Source organism: Ahaetulla prasina, chromosome 3 (genome assembly GCF_028640845.1).
Source record: "Ahaetulla prasina isolate Xishuangbanna chromosome 3, ASM2864084v1, whole genome shotgun sequence".
Classification (NCBI taxonomy): domain Eukaryota; kingdom Metazoa; phylum Chordata; class Lepidosauria; order Squamata; family Colubridae; genus Ahaetulla; species Ahaetulla prasina.
This window is the reverse complement of record NC_080541.1, coordinates 107092308-107112429: the sequence shown is the minus strand read 5'-3', so window position 1 is coordinate 107112429 and position 20122 is coordinate 107092308. Positions and strand designations below refer to the sequence as shown.

The 20122-nt window shown below is 37.2% G+C and overlaps 1 protein-coding gene across 2 annotated transcripts in view; it reads left to right on the top strand.

Moving 5' to 3' along the window:
- The window catches only part of SLC24A3 (solute carrier family 24 member 3), a 205385-nt gene that overhangs the window by 40372 nt on the left and 144891 nt on the right, over nt 1–20122 (top strand). For both annotated transcript variants that reach the window (XM_058178333.1, XM_058178334.1), the window contains exon 2: nt 1412–1549. In XM_058178333.1, coding sequence (XP_058034316.1) covers nt 1412–1549 — 138 coding nt within the window. The remainder of the gene's footprint in view (nt 1–1411; nt 1550–20122) is intronic.

The following is a 20122-nucleotide window of genomic DNA, read 5'->3' as shown; positions in this document are numbered from 1 at the left end:
TGACTGGTTCGAAGCAGTGACTAAGAACATTGCAAAATCTGATAAATGTTAATGATAATTGTGCTAGATAATATCCTGAGAGCTCCCAGCTTTTTCCTTTCAGTTTATGTTTTCAGTGTAACTCTTAACAAACATGCATGGAGTGGAGATTTTGTTTTGCAATGAAACGACCCAGAGATTAAGGACAAGGACATGTAAAATTATTGTAGGAATACAAGACCAGCGAAATACTGTGGACATAATATACTTAGAATTCAGCAAGGCACTCGACAAAGTAGACCACAACTTAATTCTTAGTAAGCTAGAAAAAAAAGTGGGATAGATAGCATCACCACCAGATAGATTCGTAACTGGCTGACTGACCGTACTCAATGAGTAGTCCTTAATGGTTCTACATCTCCATGGAGGGAAGTAAGCAATGGTATCAAAAGGTTCCGTCTTACGCCCAGTATTCCTCAATGTTTTTATAAACAATTTAGATGAGGGAATAGAAGGGGAATTTAACAAATTTGTGGATGATACTAAGATGGCAGGAATAGCTAACACCCTAGAAGATAGGCTCAAGATCCAGCTGGATCTTGACAGACTTGAACACTGGACCCTATCTAACAAAATGAAATTTTGGAGTCTTAGTGGACAACCAGTTAAATATGAACCAACAGTGTGTGGCAGCAGCCAAAAAAGCCAATGCAATTCTAATGTCAGCTTCCAAAACTGACACCTAAGTTACATTAATAGAGGGATACAATCAAGATCAATTGAGGTACTAATACCACTCTATAAAGCCTTAATAAGACCAGAATACTGCATCCAGTTTTGGTCACCACACTATTAAAAATATGTTGAGACTCTAGAAAAAGTGCAGAGAAGAGCAACCAGGATAATTAGGGGACTGGAGACTAAAATATGCAAAGAACAGTTACAGCAAGTGGGCATAGCTAGTCTAGTGAAGAGACGGACCAGGGGAGACATAATAGCAATGTTCCAATATTTGAGGGGCTGCCACAGAGAGGAGGTGGTCAAGTTATTTTCCAAAGCACCTGAAGGCTAGACAAGGAATAATGGATGGAAACTGATCAAGGAGAGATTCAACCTAGAAATAAGGAGAACAATGAACCAATGGAACAGCTTGCTTTCGGAAGTTGTGGGAGCTTCATCACTGGATGCTTTCAAGAAGAGATTGGACTGCCATTTGTCAGAAATTGTGTAGGGTCTCCTGCTTGGGCGGGGGGGTTAGACTGGATGACCTGCAAAGTCCCTTTAAGTCTGTTAATCTGTTTAAGTGGGAAACCTAATTCCTTTCTCTTTGTGACCTTTTCCTTGCTGGATCTGATCCTGACACCTAGAACAATAAAAGTTCAAATATGATGCTTATTCAAGTATACTGACTTAGTTCTTTCTTTCTTGGTAGTTTACGAATCTCTGAACTTTGATTTGGAGACTAGTGACAAATGGCTGGGAAGAAGACTACTGCAAGAAACTGAGGATAATGTCACCGATAAACCAGAAGAAGTAAAACATCTCTATCGAAAGAATTGCACTGAACCAGGTAGGATGGAAGTTTTCTTCCTTGATTTGGTAGTCTGTGAGGTTCAATAGCTGCAAAAACACCACTCATTTAATATTTCCAATCATGCATTTTTTGTATGTATTTTAAGATGAAAGATGGCAAGTCCCTTCCAGTTCATACTCAAGATTAAGAGGTTTATAGAATTTATGTGGACTTTACATGCAGTATATATAAAAACCGTGAAAAACTTTTACTAGTTTTAGGTCATCTTTGATTTTGTTATCATTGCAAACTGTGGCCTGAACATGGATTTTGAACGAAAGAGTTTAATAATTAATAATTTATTAAATTGATTTGCCACTTGACTTTCAGTGAAATTTGTAAAATATTTTTAATAAAAGGCCTGTTTGTACATAAATGGTAGGTACATCTTTGACATACAAATATTTAGCATACTTTACAGCCTATTTTTCTTCAATAAAACTACACTCCCTTTTAGTACTAGTTCACAGAAAAATACATGGTATTTGAAAAAGCCACAGATGTCCCTTAACGCTGGTTACTTCTTTTAGCTTTTCTTTCTGATTTGTCAGATTCTCAGTTGTTTCTTTTGCCTTTGTAGAACAGCCCCACAACTCCTTTTCTGAGAACTTCTTTTTGTTCAAATTCTTATCCTTTGTTCCCTTACCTTTATGGAGAATCAAATTATGTTGTTGGTAAATCATTTGATTTCTATGTGTTCTTTTCCATTTTCTCAATGGGGGTTGTTGTTCCCTTTATTGTGTTTTTGTTCCCTTATTTTATCATTTGTATAATGACATTGTGTTACGTTTGCTGTGCAAAATGAAAAGGAAATGCAAATGCAAATGAAAAGGTGATCTGTGATTAAAGACTTTAATAGAAAGTAAGATTAAGGGCAATTAAGAGAACTTATTCAAGGAGCAGTTATTAGGCTACTTTTCAATTATCCCAGATCATACTCAGTAGGACACAATAAACTGGCTAAACTTGTATGCCATAAGTTTTTTTTATTAATGTTGGGCGGGATCCTTACTTGAATGCACTAACTTCCAAACAAACATTATTGAAGGCTCTTTTAGAGGAGAATGCCTTGCTTGAAACTATGCAGTTCATTTAAGTAATGTATAAGACCTCTTGTTTTAATTCTGTTTTCAGTTAATAATGGAAAAGGGCATTTCTCAGTAAGGAAGGTTAGAGTACAGATGAGAAAAAAATGAAATACCTAAGTTTGTAATTATTAAACGCATACATGTTCTCAAACATTCAACAAAAACAGCTGCATTTATGTATTTTTACCTAACGTCACTACAAAAATCAGAAAAGCAAGTGATTAATGAACTGAAAGATTTGTACATACTAAAAAAGATGAATAAACATTTATAGAATTATTTAGCTGACCACATAATTTTGCCAACAAATTTATTATAAAATCCTGGAAGTTTTGTTTGCAAATTCTCACTTACAGTATAATTAACAGTTACATTAATTTCTTAGCTGTTATCTTTGAAAAAGCAATATCATTTTTATAGATTTTCTGATGAATGCCTATATTTTTTTAAACAAAAGTAACATTAATATTTCATTTAAAGGAAGAACTAAAAGGCCTGTGGTGGTTGTTGTTATGTGCAAACATATTTTGGATATATGAATAGGTAAGATTGGATAACTTTTCCTCAGGAGGAATGGAGACAGAACCTCTTTCAAACAAATGGGGTTATTTAGTCTCTTATTTGTTATTGCCACTGCTTGTCTCCATATATGCAGAAACATAAGTACAAGGATCTGGATGCAACAAATTGTAACTTATCCAAAATGCAATGGCAAAATTGGCTCAAAAACAAAAACACTTAAAGTACTCTCCTCCCCCCCCCTTTAAATTGGGCATGTGAATTCTTGATGGCCCCTTCAGGAATACATTTGTAACTATTTATTTATTTATTTATTTATTTATTTATTTATTTATTTATTTATTTATTCATATTTATATACCGCCCTATCTCCCTAAGGATTCAGGGCGGTTCACAGGCAAAATAAAAATACATATAGGATACAAAATAAAACATCAGATTAAAAAACTTATTCAACATAGCCCAATAGTTAAAAATAACAATATACACAATAAAACCCAGTTAAAACCCATATAAATTTAAAACCTAGTCCAGTCCTGCGCAGATGAATAAATATGTTTTAAGCTCACGGAAGGTTCGGAGGTCCGGAAGTTGACGAAGTCCTGGGGAGTTCGTTCCAGAGGTGGTGCCCCACAGAGAAGGCCCTTCCCCTGGGTGTCGCCAGACGGCACTGTCTGGCTGACGGCACCCTGAGGAGTCCCTCTCTGTGAGAGCGCACGGGTCGGTGAGAGGTATTCGGTTGCAGCAGGCGGTCCCATAGGTAGCCCGGCCCTATGCCATGGAGCGCTTTGAAGATCGTTACCAAAACCTTGAAGCGCACCCGGAAGGCCACAGGCAGCCAGTGCAGTCTGCGCAGGAGAGGTGTTACATGGGCACCCCGAGGGACTCCCTCTATCACCCGCGCAGCCGCATTCTGGACTAACTGAAGCCTCCGGGTGCCCCTCAAGGGGAGCCCCATGTAGAGAGCATTGCAGTAAACCAGACGAGACGTCACGAGGGCGTGAGTGACCGTGCATAGGGCATCACGGTCTAGAAAGGGGCGCAACTGGCGAACCAGGCGAACCTGGTAAAAAGCTCTCCTGGAGACGGCCGCCAAATGATCTTCGAAAGACAGCCGTTCATCCAGGAGAACGCCCAAGTAAAAAGTAGGGGGAACCTTGAAGTGGCAAAAGTCCACCTCTCAGTTGTGTTTGAAATACGTTTATATCTGAAAGGTCCTGGGTTTGGTTGCCAACATCTCGGATAGCAGGTGTCACTGGCAGTACTGAATTAAATGCACCTCTGGAGTTAGAAAGTCAATTTCTATATGCAAAATATTGTGATTAGGCTATTAGCTGGGGGATTAAAGCAAGAGACCACTTGCTTTAAGTGCTTTTGCTGAAAGGCCCACATGACTTTATTTGCCAGTGATTTTTCATGGATAAAACCATAAAGTGTTACTTTGAGCTTTAAGGTCTAAAAAGTTGAGAGGACTATCTGAGGAGCTGCTTGTCTCAATATGAACGTGCCTGAATATAAAATCCTCTAGAACAACGTTTCTCAATCTTGGCAACCTTAAGAGTCATGGATTTCAACTCCCAGAATTCCTCAGCCAGTACACATCTTAAATTTGCCAAGTGAGAAACACCGCTCTAAAAGCGGCTCCCATTTATTAGGAACCTGGGGTGGAGAGCTTATTCTTTTGCTGCTCTGGAATGGTGAAACCTGCTTCCTTGCCTCCAGACATATATTCAGTCCTCAGTTTTCTGCTTTTAGAAAGGGAGGCTAGGCATTCTTCCTATGACTACAGGTCTTTTTAGTTTCAATAGCTTAATGTGTGCTTAAGTGTTTCTGTGAATTTTCCATGATTATGCTTTCTGTTTCTTGTTAGCTGTCTTAGTTGAAAGGGAGGATATATCCTAAAAATAAATGAAAAAAAGAATAAAATTGCTTGAAACTCAGGCTGTGACTGACAATCCATGCTTCACATCAGGAAATTCAGGAAAGTAACAGTCCTGTTCTGCTATTCTTGTTGGTGAGATTACTTGACCCTCTCCTGTTTTTGAGGTTTAGGGGAAAGACTGGATCCTGCTTGATATGAACATTTGAAAGGGGAGAAAAGGCAGGGTTCTGCTGTCACCCAGACAAAAATATCCAACACTCATTTGTGAGAACTTTAAATGTCATTTTAGCGGAAAAGCAATAGAAAGCAATAGAAAATTGGAAACAGACTTTCCTTTCTTTCTTCAATTTATTTATTTATTTGCTTGCTTGCTTGTTTTTTTATTAAATGTTTATGACCTCCATCACCCCTACAAGGTGACTCTGGGTGGCTCTTCTCAGATTTGTTCAATACCTCACTTGCTTGCAATTCTTGGAAGAATATTCTTTCTGGAAATTTGATGAAATATACCTTATGTATACCTCCTCACTATAGCAATATGACTTTTATCTAGATATGTTTGTTTAAGGAACACATCAACTATGCCTTTATTGCGAAGCTTTCAGCTTCAGTCTCTGACTGGTAATATGGATATAGTATTTCCTATCTATCTTCTGGGATTTTTACCCCAGATCTGCAACTAAATATAATATGGAGAGCAAGATAAATGTCCAAACACTCCAGTAAAGTGCCTTAACATTTTCCTCTATCTGCCCTGTTCTTCCCAATTCACCTTTTAATAAGCCTAGATTTAGAGCTTGAATATGAGATTGTAACGAATGAAAAAGGGCAGGAAGTCAAAGGCAGAACAGGCTTCCATCTTCCACCATGCCTTTAATATATTTTACAATCACACCATTATTTTTCTGACCCAGTGTTTCATGTGTACTGTGTAATTTTTATAAATTAATTACAATTTCTTATGCATTTCTATTTGCTGTTTTCATCATCACAAAAGAAAAGCTAGACATTGTAGAAGCAATAAAATTTAAACAAAATACGATTAGGACTGTGTGGAATTTTTGCCATGTTTATATTTCAGTATAGGGTGTTAACATTTCTGAATAGTCTACTTCAATCAAATTCTTGGCCTCATGGTTGCTGAGTTATCATATGCCTTTGATTTCCATCTCTGTAAAAAATATTTCTCCACAGGAACTGTAGCGCATTGTCTTGAAGCTATGGAAGTTAGTTGCTCCTCTGCAATGTTTATGGTTGGCATTGATTTCCATAAATAACATTATCTGGCATTACGTAGGCCTTAAAGATTGACAATGAAGTTGGTAACACAGCATGCTAAAATGTGGAATAATAATGGCACATAAAAATAACATATTCATGGACATATGAATATTGATATTGAACATATTTGTTCAACTATAGCGAATTGGGAGCACATGGGTGTCTATTTGCAATCTCATAATATGACATCTCATCCCTGACTTGGATGCTTTTCTCTCAAGTAAATATAGACAAAAATATAGCATATTCTTTTCCTTTACTGCAATAAATAAGCAGTGGGGTACAGGTTTGGTAAAAAGAATAGGAAAAAAAAGTGTGTCATTTCAGCTCAGGCTAAAATAATTGGACATACACTACATCTGCCCTGCAATTTTATTTAAAACATTGGATGTTGACACTCTTTGAGTTATAAATGGTAAAATCTTGATCAAGAGAGCTTTCTTTGGGATTTTTCCCTACATAATTTGTTGCAGATTTCTGGAAGTGATTTTGCTTCCTTTTTTCCATCTCTACCATGAGTTGTTTAGATATTGTCTGGCTTAACAGGAGTTACTGGGTTTATTTGGAAATAGCAAGTACAACGAGTCTGTTCACCTGTAATCATGTTTAATTTAAATCTTAGTTGCTTTAACATATATTTAGAAGCAAGTTCAAGTTCAACTAAAATTGGGATAGTTACAACATAAATATAATGCAGTTAACCCTTGAATATTTACAAGCATCCAGCAACTCTTTAGACAGTTTTGAGAGCTTAAGGTAAACATGAAGCAAAGGTCCCTCTAGGCGATACATTGCACTAAAGGATAAATGCCAAATGTTTTTGCTTAACATAATGTATATACCCATTCTAAAACAGAGTGGCGGATTGGGCATATCATGGTAAGCCACAAACAAACCAAAATATGACTTTATGTGAGTGGTGATCTTACAAGATTAGTTATCGCTTCTCGTCTAAAAAGCGTCTTCAGTTCTTGAAGTTCTGGAAGCTGCTTGGATGAGAAAGAAAACATTTTCAAAGAAAAAAAAAGTCCAGTTGCCTTTTGAAAAGCACTTTGGGACAATCAATGACCTGGATGATTGAGAATTTCCATAGACATTGCTCATTAAACAGTGTATTATTGATGTAGTGCGTCACACTAATATAAGCAGAGGTCCTAAATTGCCTGTGGAGCAGCACATATGGTATTTTTTAAAACCTACCTCATAACTCAGAAAATTGGTTTACCCCAGGCTTAGAAAAGCTTTTACCTTGGCTGGCAAGGTAATTGATCTAGACCATAGTACTGACATTTTGAAAGCCTGACTGTATCTCCCTTCTTTCCACCTTATATCTAAGGGAGTTAGGGCAGAGTTGAGTTTGAGTTTCTTTTTAATGTTTTCTTCGTTTCCTAGACTTAAATCATATTTTGGCAAATGTTCCTACGTAGTTTCTCCTAGGTCATTTCTGGCTCATGAAGCCCATCTGAAGTTAAATGAGGAAAATCAGATGGGATAAAGGTGTGATTATCAGCTTTAAGACTAGATACACGATGTGAGAATGTCAAACATTTAGAGTGAACAGCCTTCCTGCACAGCAGCATTTCTCTCTGAGTCAGCTACGGACAAGAAGATTATGCTTGTTTACTGTACTGTAATGTCCCTAAGATTATCTTGGGCAAGCAGGAGAACGATGACACAAAGTATGAATAATTCTCTGATTTTTTAAAAAATAAATGAAGCCATGGTGAGAAAGGAATGATATTGCTATTACTATTACATGGTTTCTCCTCTGGAGCAGATTTACTTTGTACATTGGAGAAATAGTGAGTAAGCTGTTGCTAGAGAAAGACTGGCAGAGCCAGGGAAAGGAGACAAATGGGAATTAGTCTAGAATTTCCTATGTGGGCACAAGAGCGCAAAGTCATGACCAATCATGAATGCCGTTGAGTTTTATCCAGTATTACCCAGGTGCAAACTGTCAGTCTGAGAATATTCCTGTATATAGGCATGAGCAATAAATTACCTAATTGAATTTTTCACATGTGGACCTGGCTGTTCTCGTCTGACAGCTGTGCAATGTTGTGGTTTCTAGGTTGCATTTTAAACCAATGTATTGCACATATTGTAAACTACCCAGGGTCCTTCTAGAATTGGGCGCCCTCAAAAAAATCTAATAAATAAATAAAATGAGGTCTAATTCAAAATTAATTATGCCATGAGCTTTCAGCCCTGGCCAAATATAATCATATCTATAAAAGTCACAAGATAATTTGTTGGATTGTAAAATAAGCAGAGTCGGGAACGACTAGCACATATGTGCAAGGGGAATCTTTACCTTTACCTTTACCTAAAGGTGATATATCTAGACCTGGTGACATAAAAGCATCTCTATCATGCTCAACTACATGCTGTTACGCTACACAGAGCCTTTGAAGACATAATATTCCACTACCTCTTTTACTTTTTAGAGTTTCTCCTTAATAAGGTAGCCAATGTATCATAGCTCAGAAAGCAGAGTCTTGAATGAACACACAAGCTTTAATGTGTTGATATTTTGGTCAGCCATACAGTAACTGAGCTAAATTTGAGTAAAAATAGATGGAGGTGTTGCACCTATTTTAGCTTTATTTATCAGTGATAAACAGCTGCAAAGAAAATACTGCTTTCAAACAGAAAATTGAAGAAAAAAGGGAGATTGGTAGACCAGAAATCATACAACAATTAAAATATAAAGTACTAATATGATTCAATATTTTCAAGCTGCAATCTTGAGAATTCTTTTGTTTGTGGAGCTCTGTCTATGTAACAATGGCTTACTTATTGAGCAATTTATCTTACTTGTTCTCCTGAAATAATGAATATTATGAATGAAAAATAGTAGATGTACTATTTAAAAACTGAAAAACAAAAATTTGGTTTAGTATGTCAAAACTGGAAAATATGAATGAATACTAGCATGTGATACCAAGTTGCATCATCAATCTGTATCAACATTTTCCCAACACATGATTAATGTTTTAATGGAAAAGTATGTAGATTTTATGATAAATAATATTTACTATTTTATAATGTTAGTAAGATAAAGCAGTAAAGCAATCACCATCATTTTTTGTGAAGTAGCGGCTTTGTAAACTCAGTGATCAAAAATTAGTTGGTAGTTTCAAAGATCAAACTAATCACTTGCCATGTGTGTGGGCATACAATACCACACTTTTCAGCAACTCCTTAAACCTGTTGCACCTTCTCTTGTATTTGCATGATTACTCTCAGCAGCTGGTATTTAAGAAAATATGTAGTTGCTTTAAAGTGTTTCTGAACAGATGTTATATGCACACCAGTGCACACTCTGAATCACACTTAGCCCTTCAAATATGGATTTTTATGTAGCTTTAGTGAATAATATTCAAAGGAATGATTTATTATAATACTATATATAATTCTGATTAAACTTATTGAAAGATTTAGACAATATTGGGAAACAAGGAGGATTAGAGTTGCCAGTTATGCATCACCAGAACCCTAAAGAATTTTACATATTATTTAAATAAACATTATATGTGTTTAAGTGTGAATTTAAAATTAACTAGTATCATATTCTAATATCATAGAATATAGTATATTTAAGTGCACTTGGGAAGACTTTCCCCAAGTGAACTATGTGCTTTGTAGGTTTGCTGCCTACATCCTACTGACAGGCAACTAATCAGCTTCTGCTGTTTTTCATTCTTACAACCTTCATCTTTAAACTGAACGTAGAACAGACAGCTTTCCAAATTGGAGGCTGTTCTTTGGAAGGTACAACAAATGGTTTCTCTTATAAAGCCTGGCTATATATAGTATAAACATAAGCTGCTGTAATGGAATGTGTGGATGACTTTGAGAAAAGAAGGGAAGAGATGTTGCCTAGAAAACAATCAGACAAGAAAGGCAGGAGCCCCCTATGGCTTAATTGTCAGAGAAGGAATTTAGGAAGAAGCACCCTAATTGATAAAGCAGTTAAAAATGGCAATGGGAAGTTTGTGCCTTCTGCCTTGCAAGATTTTATTAAATGTAGCCTTACAATAAAACAGAATTATGGTAGTTCCCACAGTCCTGTTTCCTGACTGGCTTAACTGAGACGGTTAACAGATACAGATGTTCATACATGTAACAGCTGAAATCTTCTTTAGTAGACTATGTCACTAATAATCAAGAGTATGTGTGAACTGACAGGAAACTGGACAGGAAACTGTTGTTGAACATCTTTAGGTAATTTGATGCATCTCTTGCCTGCAAGTTATAAATTAAGGTATGTTGGGATATGACTTGCACATCATGGGAAATCTAGAATGATACTGTGCTATAGGATTGATTCTATATACTTGGCATGTTACATTTCTGGAACAAAATATCTGCAATTGTTCATAGTGGAATTGGAAAAACTGATCGTTAGGATAATTCTGTGAAAGTCTTACAGGGTTTTTTCCCCCTGGGGAAACAGAGGTCAAGAATGAATGAATCACATCAGAGTCAAACTTTCCAAAAGAGCCAGTCATACAAAAACAAGCCATCAGCAAAAAAGCTAATTAAGTTGATGATGGGTTGTTGAAGATAGGCGTGGATGTGAACTCAGTGCATGTCCTTTAATTTTGTGACAGGCAGCTCTTAAATACTACATTGCTCACCTCACCCTCATGTGTGGGCTACATCTACCAGGAAGCATAAAGCAGCACAAACCTGAGCCTATATCTTACATTATAGGTAGTGCTAATTTCTCATTCTCACCCTATCTTCACCAGTGCAAAGTGAGGGAGAGATAAGAAGCATGGATTCTACCTTGATTGGATAAAAATTTCTGAAGTGTTGGGGCCTACAAATTGCAGTAGTCCTAAAGTTTTCTTCCTGTGTCAAGAAAGGCTTTACCTGACTGTTGAAAGTTGAAGTCAGGAGCAACTAGATGAAAGCAATGCCAAACTCTAACATTCTCCACCCTTTCTGAACGGCTAGTCATTGAACATTGCAGGAGTACCTGCCACATCTGATCCCTTTGATCTTGCTACTTGTTGTATGATTGTCCCTGAGTATCTCTCCCTGTTGGTCCAAGTCTTGCAAAGTTTGCAGACATCACAGTATGGATTTTCAAATCCAAGACTGACGGACTCCCATACCATGCCATCCTTGGTCCTGCAGTACAGAAGGTTTACTGATGCCCCTGGATGACACCTTCCACCACCTTCCTTCCTCCCTTCAAATGGAAGAGGATAGTACTTCCATTCCTTCCTTCTTTTCCTGATTTTTGGTCTCTGCATCTAGACTTAACTAACTAATGTTTTGCCTCTTGCTACTCATTACTTCCCCTACACAGGCTCATAATGAAGATTTCAAAGGTTTTTTGTTCAAAACCCCAACAGTTTCAACAGCAAACCAAACGAGTGGGTCCAGTTCCCAACCTCAGCACAAGTGGAACTCTTGACGAGACTCAGTCCAAACATAGTCCAAAGGCCAGTCCAAAGTTCAAACATGGGATTGCAGATCAAAATGCAAGAAACAGGAACACGAGGCAAGAAACTGGACATGTTGTTCCAGCAACGCCCATTACTTTGGGCGATATTAAATAGGCAATACCGGTTACAGCCCCTTACAATAGGCGAGACTGTCTCCTTGTGACTAATCTGGCCTACCAGTGTTATACCTGTGACTTTCCACCCTGTGTGTCCTTGGATTAGAAGGAGGTGTGGTTTCCATCTCCTCATCCTCGCTGACTGCTGGCAACTGCTTGGGTTCCCTGCCTGGATCCTCCAGGCTAACCTGCCACAGCTACAGTTCTGTTGGCTCGATCTCAGCCTGCTGCCTGTCCGATCATCCCTGTTGAGGCTGGTCCATTGGGCTGAGGCCTCAGCTTCACACCACTCTGTGCCTCTGTGCTGTATTCCCCCACAACGCAAGGACCTGGCTAATCCGCCTTCTCCAAACTCACATCCAGAGCGGGATCTGGAGATGGGCCCATGACAGTGGAGAAGTCAGTTTCACTTAACAACCATGTTATTAACTTAACAATTGCAGTGACTCACTTAACAACTGTGGCAAAAAAGATAAAAAGGGGCAAAATGCACTTAATTACTGTTTCAGCTAGTAACAAAAATGTTGAGCTCAATTGTGGTCATAAATCAAGGACTACTTGTACCCTAGATCTCCTTCAAGTTGAGTTTGTCTCAGGTTGGCTTCATGGACATGTCCAGATAGGATTCTTGATAATAAATGATAATGAAGTGGTTTCTCACCACCTTCTTCTGAATTGGTATTTTTGTTGTTTTCATGGTTTATCAAAAATGTCGTAGTCACTTTAGCCCAGGGGTGTCAAACTCGCATTGTCACATCATTGTTAGGTGACGTATCGTGACTTTTTTTCCCTTCGCTAAACTGGGGTAGGTGTGACCAGCTTGTGACACATCCCACCTGTGGGCCGTGAATTTCATACCCCTGCTCTAGCCTATTGTTTTAGCATTTTCCTAGATTTTGTAAACAAAAACCTGCTTAGCTTTTTAAAAATCTGCCAAGATTGGCTATGTACTGCCACTTACTTCTGCGTTATGTGCTGTAGTCATAAACGTTAACAATCAAATTATCCAAAAGGCAGGGTCTTGTTTTTTTAAAATGTAAATGTTAAAGATTCTTTGGAAAATACTCAATGTATATATGTGTCTGAAATTTAACAGGCTTCAGCTCAGCAGCTGCAAGTATGCTTGAAAACTTAATCAGATTCTTAAAAAGCCGACAAAGCAATTATAGCTGTTAGTTTATTTTCTTCTTAAAATAGATAGGAGACAGGCGAAGTTTCTGGATTTTCCAAAATAAGGGGCTTTTTAGATCAAAACAAAAGCAAGATGTTCATCCATACAGTAAATCACAGTAATTCGCTAAATCAGTTGATGTGTTTAAGTAACCTTTTTCTATCCACATCCCAAGGAAGAGCTGTATATATACAGTATGACTGAAGTATTTACATGTGAAAGAGATTGTGACAAGTGCTTGGTTTTCCTCCGAGTAAAGCTCTATAGAACTCCTCTTATAAGGGGTAAAATATTATAGAGGTAAAAAGTTGTAGGACACAGTGAGTTACATCCATACAGCAATGTAATGAAAACTTTTGAAGTGCAGGTTTTCATAATGAAAATCTCTACCATTCTACAAGAACTAGGTACTTTTCCCCTAAATTAGTAACAAATTTTTAAAAATTATTTATCAACCTCCAATTATTTTGCCATTATTGCAAGGAAGCTTACAAGAGAATCCTTCTGCTCGCTATTGTCAGTAATTTGTGTTAATCCCAGAGGTAATAAGGAATCCCCAAATTTAGTAGATTTGCCCTGTAAACCCTCGTTTCACTAGAATTCCATGTACAAGTAAGCATGATAATCTACAATCTGACATTCAAGGTTTTGCAATTAGCTTTCCATATAGTATAGTCTCTGGGACTCAATTAACCTGTGCTGTACTTAAAATCATTACCTGTTAATTCATATCGTCTATCTACTTATTTCTTTAAAAACCAGAATATGCTAAACCACATGAAGAGCTCACATGCTTTTAACAAGAAACCTAAAGAATTAGAACCCTACGATCACTTTTGATTTGATATACGAAAGACAGTGTGAAGAACCTGTGGCCCTTTTATGAAGCCTTTTCTTGTCTGGTGATCTCCGTACATCTTTGATTGGATTTCATTCATAGGACTGTAAAGTGGAGAGTATCTTAATTTTGTGCATTTCTTTATCGTTTACATCCTAAGTACAGACGCCCTTTGAGAAAGCTTTAGTTTCTAAACAGAATGTGCAGTGATTGCTTCCCCATTTGATGCAGAAGGGGCAGGCTCTGATTACTTTAATCGCTGCAAAAGGATTTGGTGAGAGTGATTTCATCTGTTTTTCCTTTTACAATTCCAGCTACTTTGTAGAGTATATGGAAGGATTATGATAAACAAAGGCAGAGAGATTTAAAATTAAAGAAAACATATTTCAATCTAAGGAAAGAATTAAGACAATTGCAAGTACGGGAATGTAACTCATGCTACTGGTCTTGAATTTTACATCATGGAAATAGGATCAGATTCTGTTTTTATATTTGTTGGAGGCTACACTTCCTCTGATGTTACAGTTCCAGCCTTCTTTCTCTGCAGGTTAAGGATAATGCTAAAGGTGATGATTCAGATGTAGTAAGCTACAAACTTTTAAATTTTTAATACTGACAGTCAACTTCTTATCTTAAAACAGCAGAACACAGTCTTCTTCATCCTCTGTCAAACAAATATTGTGTTATTATGTGGATTAGCTGTGCTGCCCACTTGAAAATTACCAATTATAGTAGAAGTCATGTCTTCCTTTCTTTTGATGATTTGTATTTTCTCATGTTGATACATAAAGGAGCTATAATCTCTTCCTCACCCCAACCCCTCACCTTATTTTTCTTCCATTTCTAACACAAACAATTTTCTGGCTTTAACAGCATATGAAGATTGCAGGAAGAAACTTTAAGAGTTCTCCCTAGTTGCAGGAAAAAAAACAAACCCAAGAGAAAGTGTATATGAGCAAATTCTTTAAAAAGTAATGCTGTAGACAGAATGTAGGAATTGAAGCTGATGGCTTAACTTTAAATTTCTGTGCTACTTCATGCATGAGTGTATAACTCTGCTTATTTTTTTAAAGTGAAAATCTGTTTTTTTGTTTTGTTTTCTTTCTAAACAAAATTGCATATATAAACATACCTCTAACTTGGCAAAGTGTTCTGTTGGCAAACACAGGCAAAGAGCTGGACAAATTTAAATCAAATTGAAATTTAGCACATCCAGATTGCCTTAGAACAGTTTCTTCAACCTCAGCAACTTTAAGATGTGTGGACTTCAGCTCCCAGAATTCCCCAACCAGTATGTTTGTGAAACGTATGAATGTATTTTTAAAATATGGGCCTGTACCAATGCCTTGAAAGCTATTATTAAGAAACTGTTCCTGGACCCTGCAGTTTTGGAAATAATAATATCTCCTTTTTTGGTTAAGAAGTTGGAAAGGTTATAGCTAGCAGTAGATTCCAAGTCCATGAGGTCATATCTTTTCAGAAAGGAGTTGCATGAGTTTGAAGGAACAGGTATTTAATTTGGGTATACTTCTGCATATATATTTACTAGTGGAGTAGACCCCTGGTTGCAGTAGAGACTAGAAATGATGACTGGCCAACTGTATATGGGAGAGACTTGTCCATTTTTAGCAGCCTGTATTGGCTATAGAATACAAGTTGACTTATAAATCCCTAAACAGCTTCAGGTCCATGTTCTTGGGGCCAAAGTCTCCAGATTTCCCCCCCTAAAATATTCATCAGTGAAGGAAAGTTGGTGATCTAAAGTCATCCAAAGGAGAAAATTGCTAGGACTTTCCGTTCATGTTTTTTTTTTTAACTTGTGATAAGTTTAATGATACTGTACAGGTACTCCTTGACTTATAATCACAACGGGGACCAGAATTTCCATTGCTAAGCAACACAATTGTTAAGTGAGTCATGCCTGAGTTTTATGACCTTTTTTACCAGAGTTGTTCAAGTGAGTCACTACAATTGCAAAAGTCAATCATACAACTGTTAAGCGAATCAGGCTTCCTTCTTTGACTATGCTTGTCGGAAGCCAGCTGGAAAGGTCACAAATGACAATCACATGATGCCGGAACACTGCAGCCATTGTAAATACATGCCAGTTGCCAAGTGCCCAAATTTTGATCATAGGACCATGAGGATGCTATAACCATTGTAAGTGTGAGGACTGGTTATAAGTCACTTTTTTCAGTGCCATTGTAACTTTGAACAGTTGCTAAACGATAAGTCAAGAATTACCTGTTAGTACACGATGGTTTTGGTGATTTACTGCACCAATTTTCTTTCTTTTTTTGCCTATATACCATATTTTTCGGAGTATAAAATGCACCTTCCCCCCCCCCCTCAAAGGGGGTGAAAATTTGGGTGCATCTTATACACTGAATGTAGCTCCACCCACCCATTGGCCCTCATACTTTGGCCTCTGCCTCCCAGCAATTTACCTCCTTGCAGCAAGCAGCAAGAAGAAACAACCCATTTCAGCTTCAGCATAGCCTAATTTATTTATTTAATTATTTATTTTTATTTGTCACAACAGTATATATAAGCATAAGCATGAAAATAACTATATAATATATAAGCACATATATGAGCATAAGTATGTAATAACTATATTCATTCGATATAATGAAAGGAAACAATAGGACAGGAACAGTAGGCACGTTTGTGCTCTTATGCATGCTCCTTAATTGGCACAAGTTGATTGTCCCCGACTCTCAGCTGTTTCAGGCTGCAGGGATTGCCATTGCCTATTGCTCTGCAGACCTCTGCTGCTTGCTGCAAGGAGGTAAATTGCTGGGAGCAGATTTTTTTTTCTTGTGCTAATCAAGCTATGCTGAAAATGAAAATGAAAGTAAAGCAGGCTATTTGCTATTTGCTGTTTGCTGCAACAAGGCAAAATTACTGTGAGGCAAAGGCAGATATCTTTTTCTTGTTTTCCTCACCACAAAAGGTAGATACGTCTTATAGTTGGAGCATCTTATACTCCAAAAAATACTGTAGGTTGATTTACAGTAGTTCATTTAGTAACCATTCAAAGTTACAATGACACTGAAAAAAGTGACTTATGATCATTTTTTGCATGTATGACCATTGCAGCATCCCCATGGTCACATGTTCAAAGTAATTCAGATACTCATATTTATGACCGTTGCTCTGTCCCATGGTCATGTGATCACCTTTTGCAACCTTCTGACAAGCAAATAGGGAATTCTGACTAGTCAATAGGGAAGCAAGATTCACTTAACAACAGTGTTACTAACTTAACAACTGCAATGATTCACTTAAAGATTCATAGCAATAAAAGTTGTAAAATCAAGCAAAATTCACTTAACAACTGTCTCACTTAGCAACAGAAATTTTCTGCTCAGAAAACTACCTGTAGTTGTTTTTCAGTGGCTTGAATACTTTTTAGGGATTGCAGACAAGAGTTATTTGGGATTGTAGAAAAAGACTTTGAAGTACTTGCTGGAGACTTCAACTGGCATGTACCCCAGATACCTTGGCCCTGACCCCAGATACCTTGGGTGGCCACATTGTGATGTGCCTAGTCAGAATTCCCATGGAGCAATTAGCCAATGAGGATTTTCTCTGCTGGGTCACCTTGTCCTAAGAACCCTGTCAGGCATCAGCAGCACCTAGTTTCATTGGCCAATTGAGTGCTCTTGGAAGAAATATCCATCTAGTTCAGTTCCAAGCCAGGAGAAAGGCACTGGAGAAAAAATGGAGGCTGGAGGCTGATTGGAAAGGGTCTATTTATTGATGAAGCAGAAGCACATGGTTGGTTCTGAGCTGCTGACCACATGGAGTGGAGAGTCAGGGATATTTATACCTTCTCTTGGGCTTTGAACTTGAGCTTCCTGTTCCTGTGCAACAACATGTATTCTATTGGCTGTTGTAGGAGATCATAGCTAACACTGTAGGTTGTCTGAGAAGTTAGGTTGAAGCCTAGAGGGTGATGCAATGTGATGAGCTCTGCTGCTAGATAATCTTATTATGTCCTGGAGGGTCATGTCTTAATCCCATCACCCTGGAGTCTTTTGTCTTGTAGATAGGATGGTCCAGTCTTTCCTAATGGGCACCAAGTATCTACTGGGGGCAGGGAGCTGGAGCTGAGTTTCTGTCACTTTTAAGGGAAATACAATATTCTGCCTTTTTAAAATTTTTCTCAAAATATTTCATTCTTCTAGGAAAGGGTTGGGTGCTAACTTTGTATAGTGCTTTGGTTTTGGAAATATTTTAGACAATTTCTGCTGTTGATATCGAATGAGCATACATTTTACTATTGCTCTAAATGCAGTGTTTCTCAACCTGCTGGCTGGAGAATTCTGGGAGTTAAAGCCCACACATCTTAAAGGTTCTGAGATTGAGAAACAGTGCCCTAATGAGATGTGTCTTTCTTGTATATGTTTATATTGTTCTGCAAAATTGGTGTCTGGGTACCTAATTCAGCTTGGTGTGTATTTGTATACTAACATCTACTGTTAAAGTACATGTTACAGATAGTTTTTTGTCAGTAGTATTTCTCTCATAGGGAATTGGCATTGGTATAATGCTGTGCAATTTAGGAATTACTTCAGCTGAGGACTAGTGGTAAATATTTCTTCTATTGTGGCTTTCTTAATCTGTGTGAAGTTGAACCTGAGAAGCCTAGAGAAAGAGTATGGTCAGACCTGACTTTCTGAGAACTGTAAATCTATAAGCTTTGTTAAGAAACAAAGGTTTGAGACCCAAGAGAAAAATGTGAAAATTAGGCTGAATAATCTTAAATGTATTGAATATATATATAATGCCGGCTTGTCAGTCTCTGTCAGAAAATTGCTATGCGACAAATGACTGCTTCAACTTGTAATTTCCCCCCTAAAAACAGCATGATATCCATTTGCAGCTGCTAGTCCAGATTCCTGTTAACAGGCAACTGATAGCTGAAAGCACACTGCCTGAATTTGCAGAATGTTATTCTGGAAAGTGATAGCTCAACTGTTTCCAGTTATGCTAAATGTTTCCAAAATCTGCCTTTATGCCTTCCCTGTGGTGTTTTTGTTGAGACTTTTATCAGTGTTAAAAGTTCTGATAATTTTTTCTGCTCTCTTTTTCCTAAAATAATGTCTGCATGATTTTAAACGTAAGAAATATCCATCTATATTTCTATACTTTTAAACACTTGTGAATTTGATTCAAGAAATCTATTTTTCTTAAGTGGTATATAAAATGATAAATATACATGCAACCTTTAGGATTTGTTTCACAGGTTTAGTTCACCTGTATTTGAAACTCTAAGGATATGTTTATGCACATCTGAACTTCAATGCAGCACATAGCTGGAAATTCTCCAAGTTCCATTTTTTAAAACATCCTGTGTCAAAGGGAAGATCCTGTGAAGCAATCTAAAATTAAATAATTTTATATCTTTGGCCAGAAATTTCATCATCATATCAGCAACCATTTTTACTTATTATAATTGAGTTTTATATCTGACTTCAGAAGGCAGAAATATCTAGAACGCTGGTTACAAAGAATTTAGGCTCAAGGTACTAACATAAATATGAGAATGTCAACTCTTTTAAACTTACCTTCATTTTCCATCTCAAAGCTCCAGGGCTGTTATTAAATCCTACCAGTGCTTAAAAAAAAAACCACCCCAAATCTAATGATCATTTGGTAAGATGTATGTTAAACTAAGCTAAGGAAAGACATAATTTCAGACAAAAAACAAGCAAACCACAAGAGAACCTAAATGAGGATAGAAGCTGCAAGTCAGAAAATACATTGTTAGAAATACGGTTGCAATGAACTAGTTTTCCATTCATCCCATAAATCAAAACACCTTGGCAACATATTATTACTGTGCCACTGGCACAGTCTTCTGCGCCCATGGAAACCTAAAAAAATCAAATTACCTTATACCAAGTTACCTTGCTGTAAAATGGATGGCCTATAAATTTTATAAATAATAAAATAAAATAAATAAATAGAATTAAAATTGCAAGTTTAGACAAGGCACAGAGCCGAACACTTATTAGAGCATCAGGTTCAGTGTGAACACCCTGTTCTTTCCACCAAAACACATGAAACAGAGATGACATCTGTGGTCTGACCTAAGCATAGTACATACTGCTACAATATCCTACCAGCCAATGAGTACTTCAGCTTCAACCAAAAATACAAAAGCAATACAAAACAATACAATACAATACAATACAATACAAT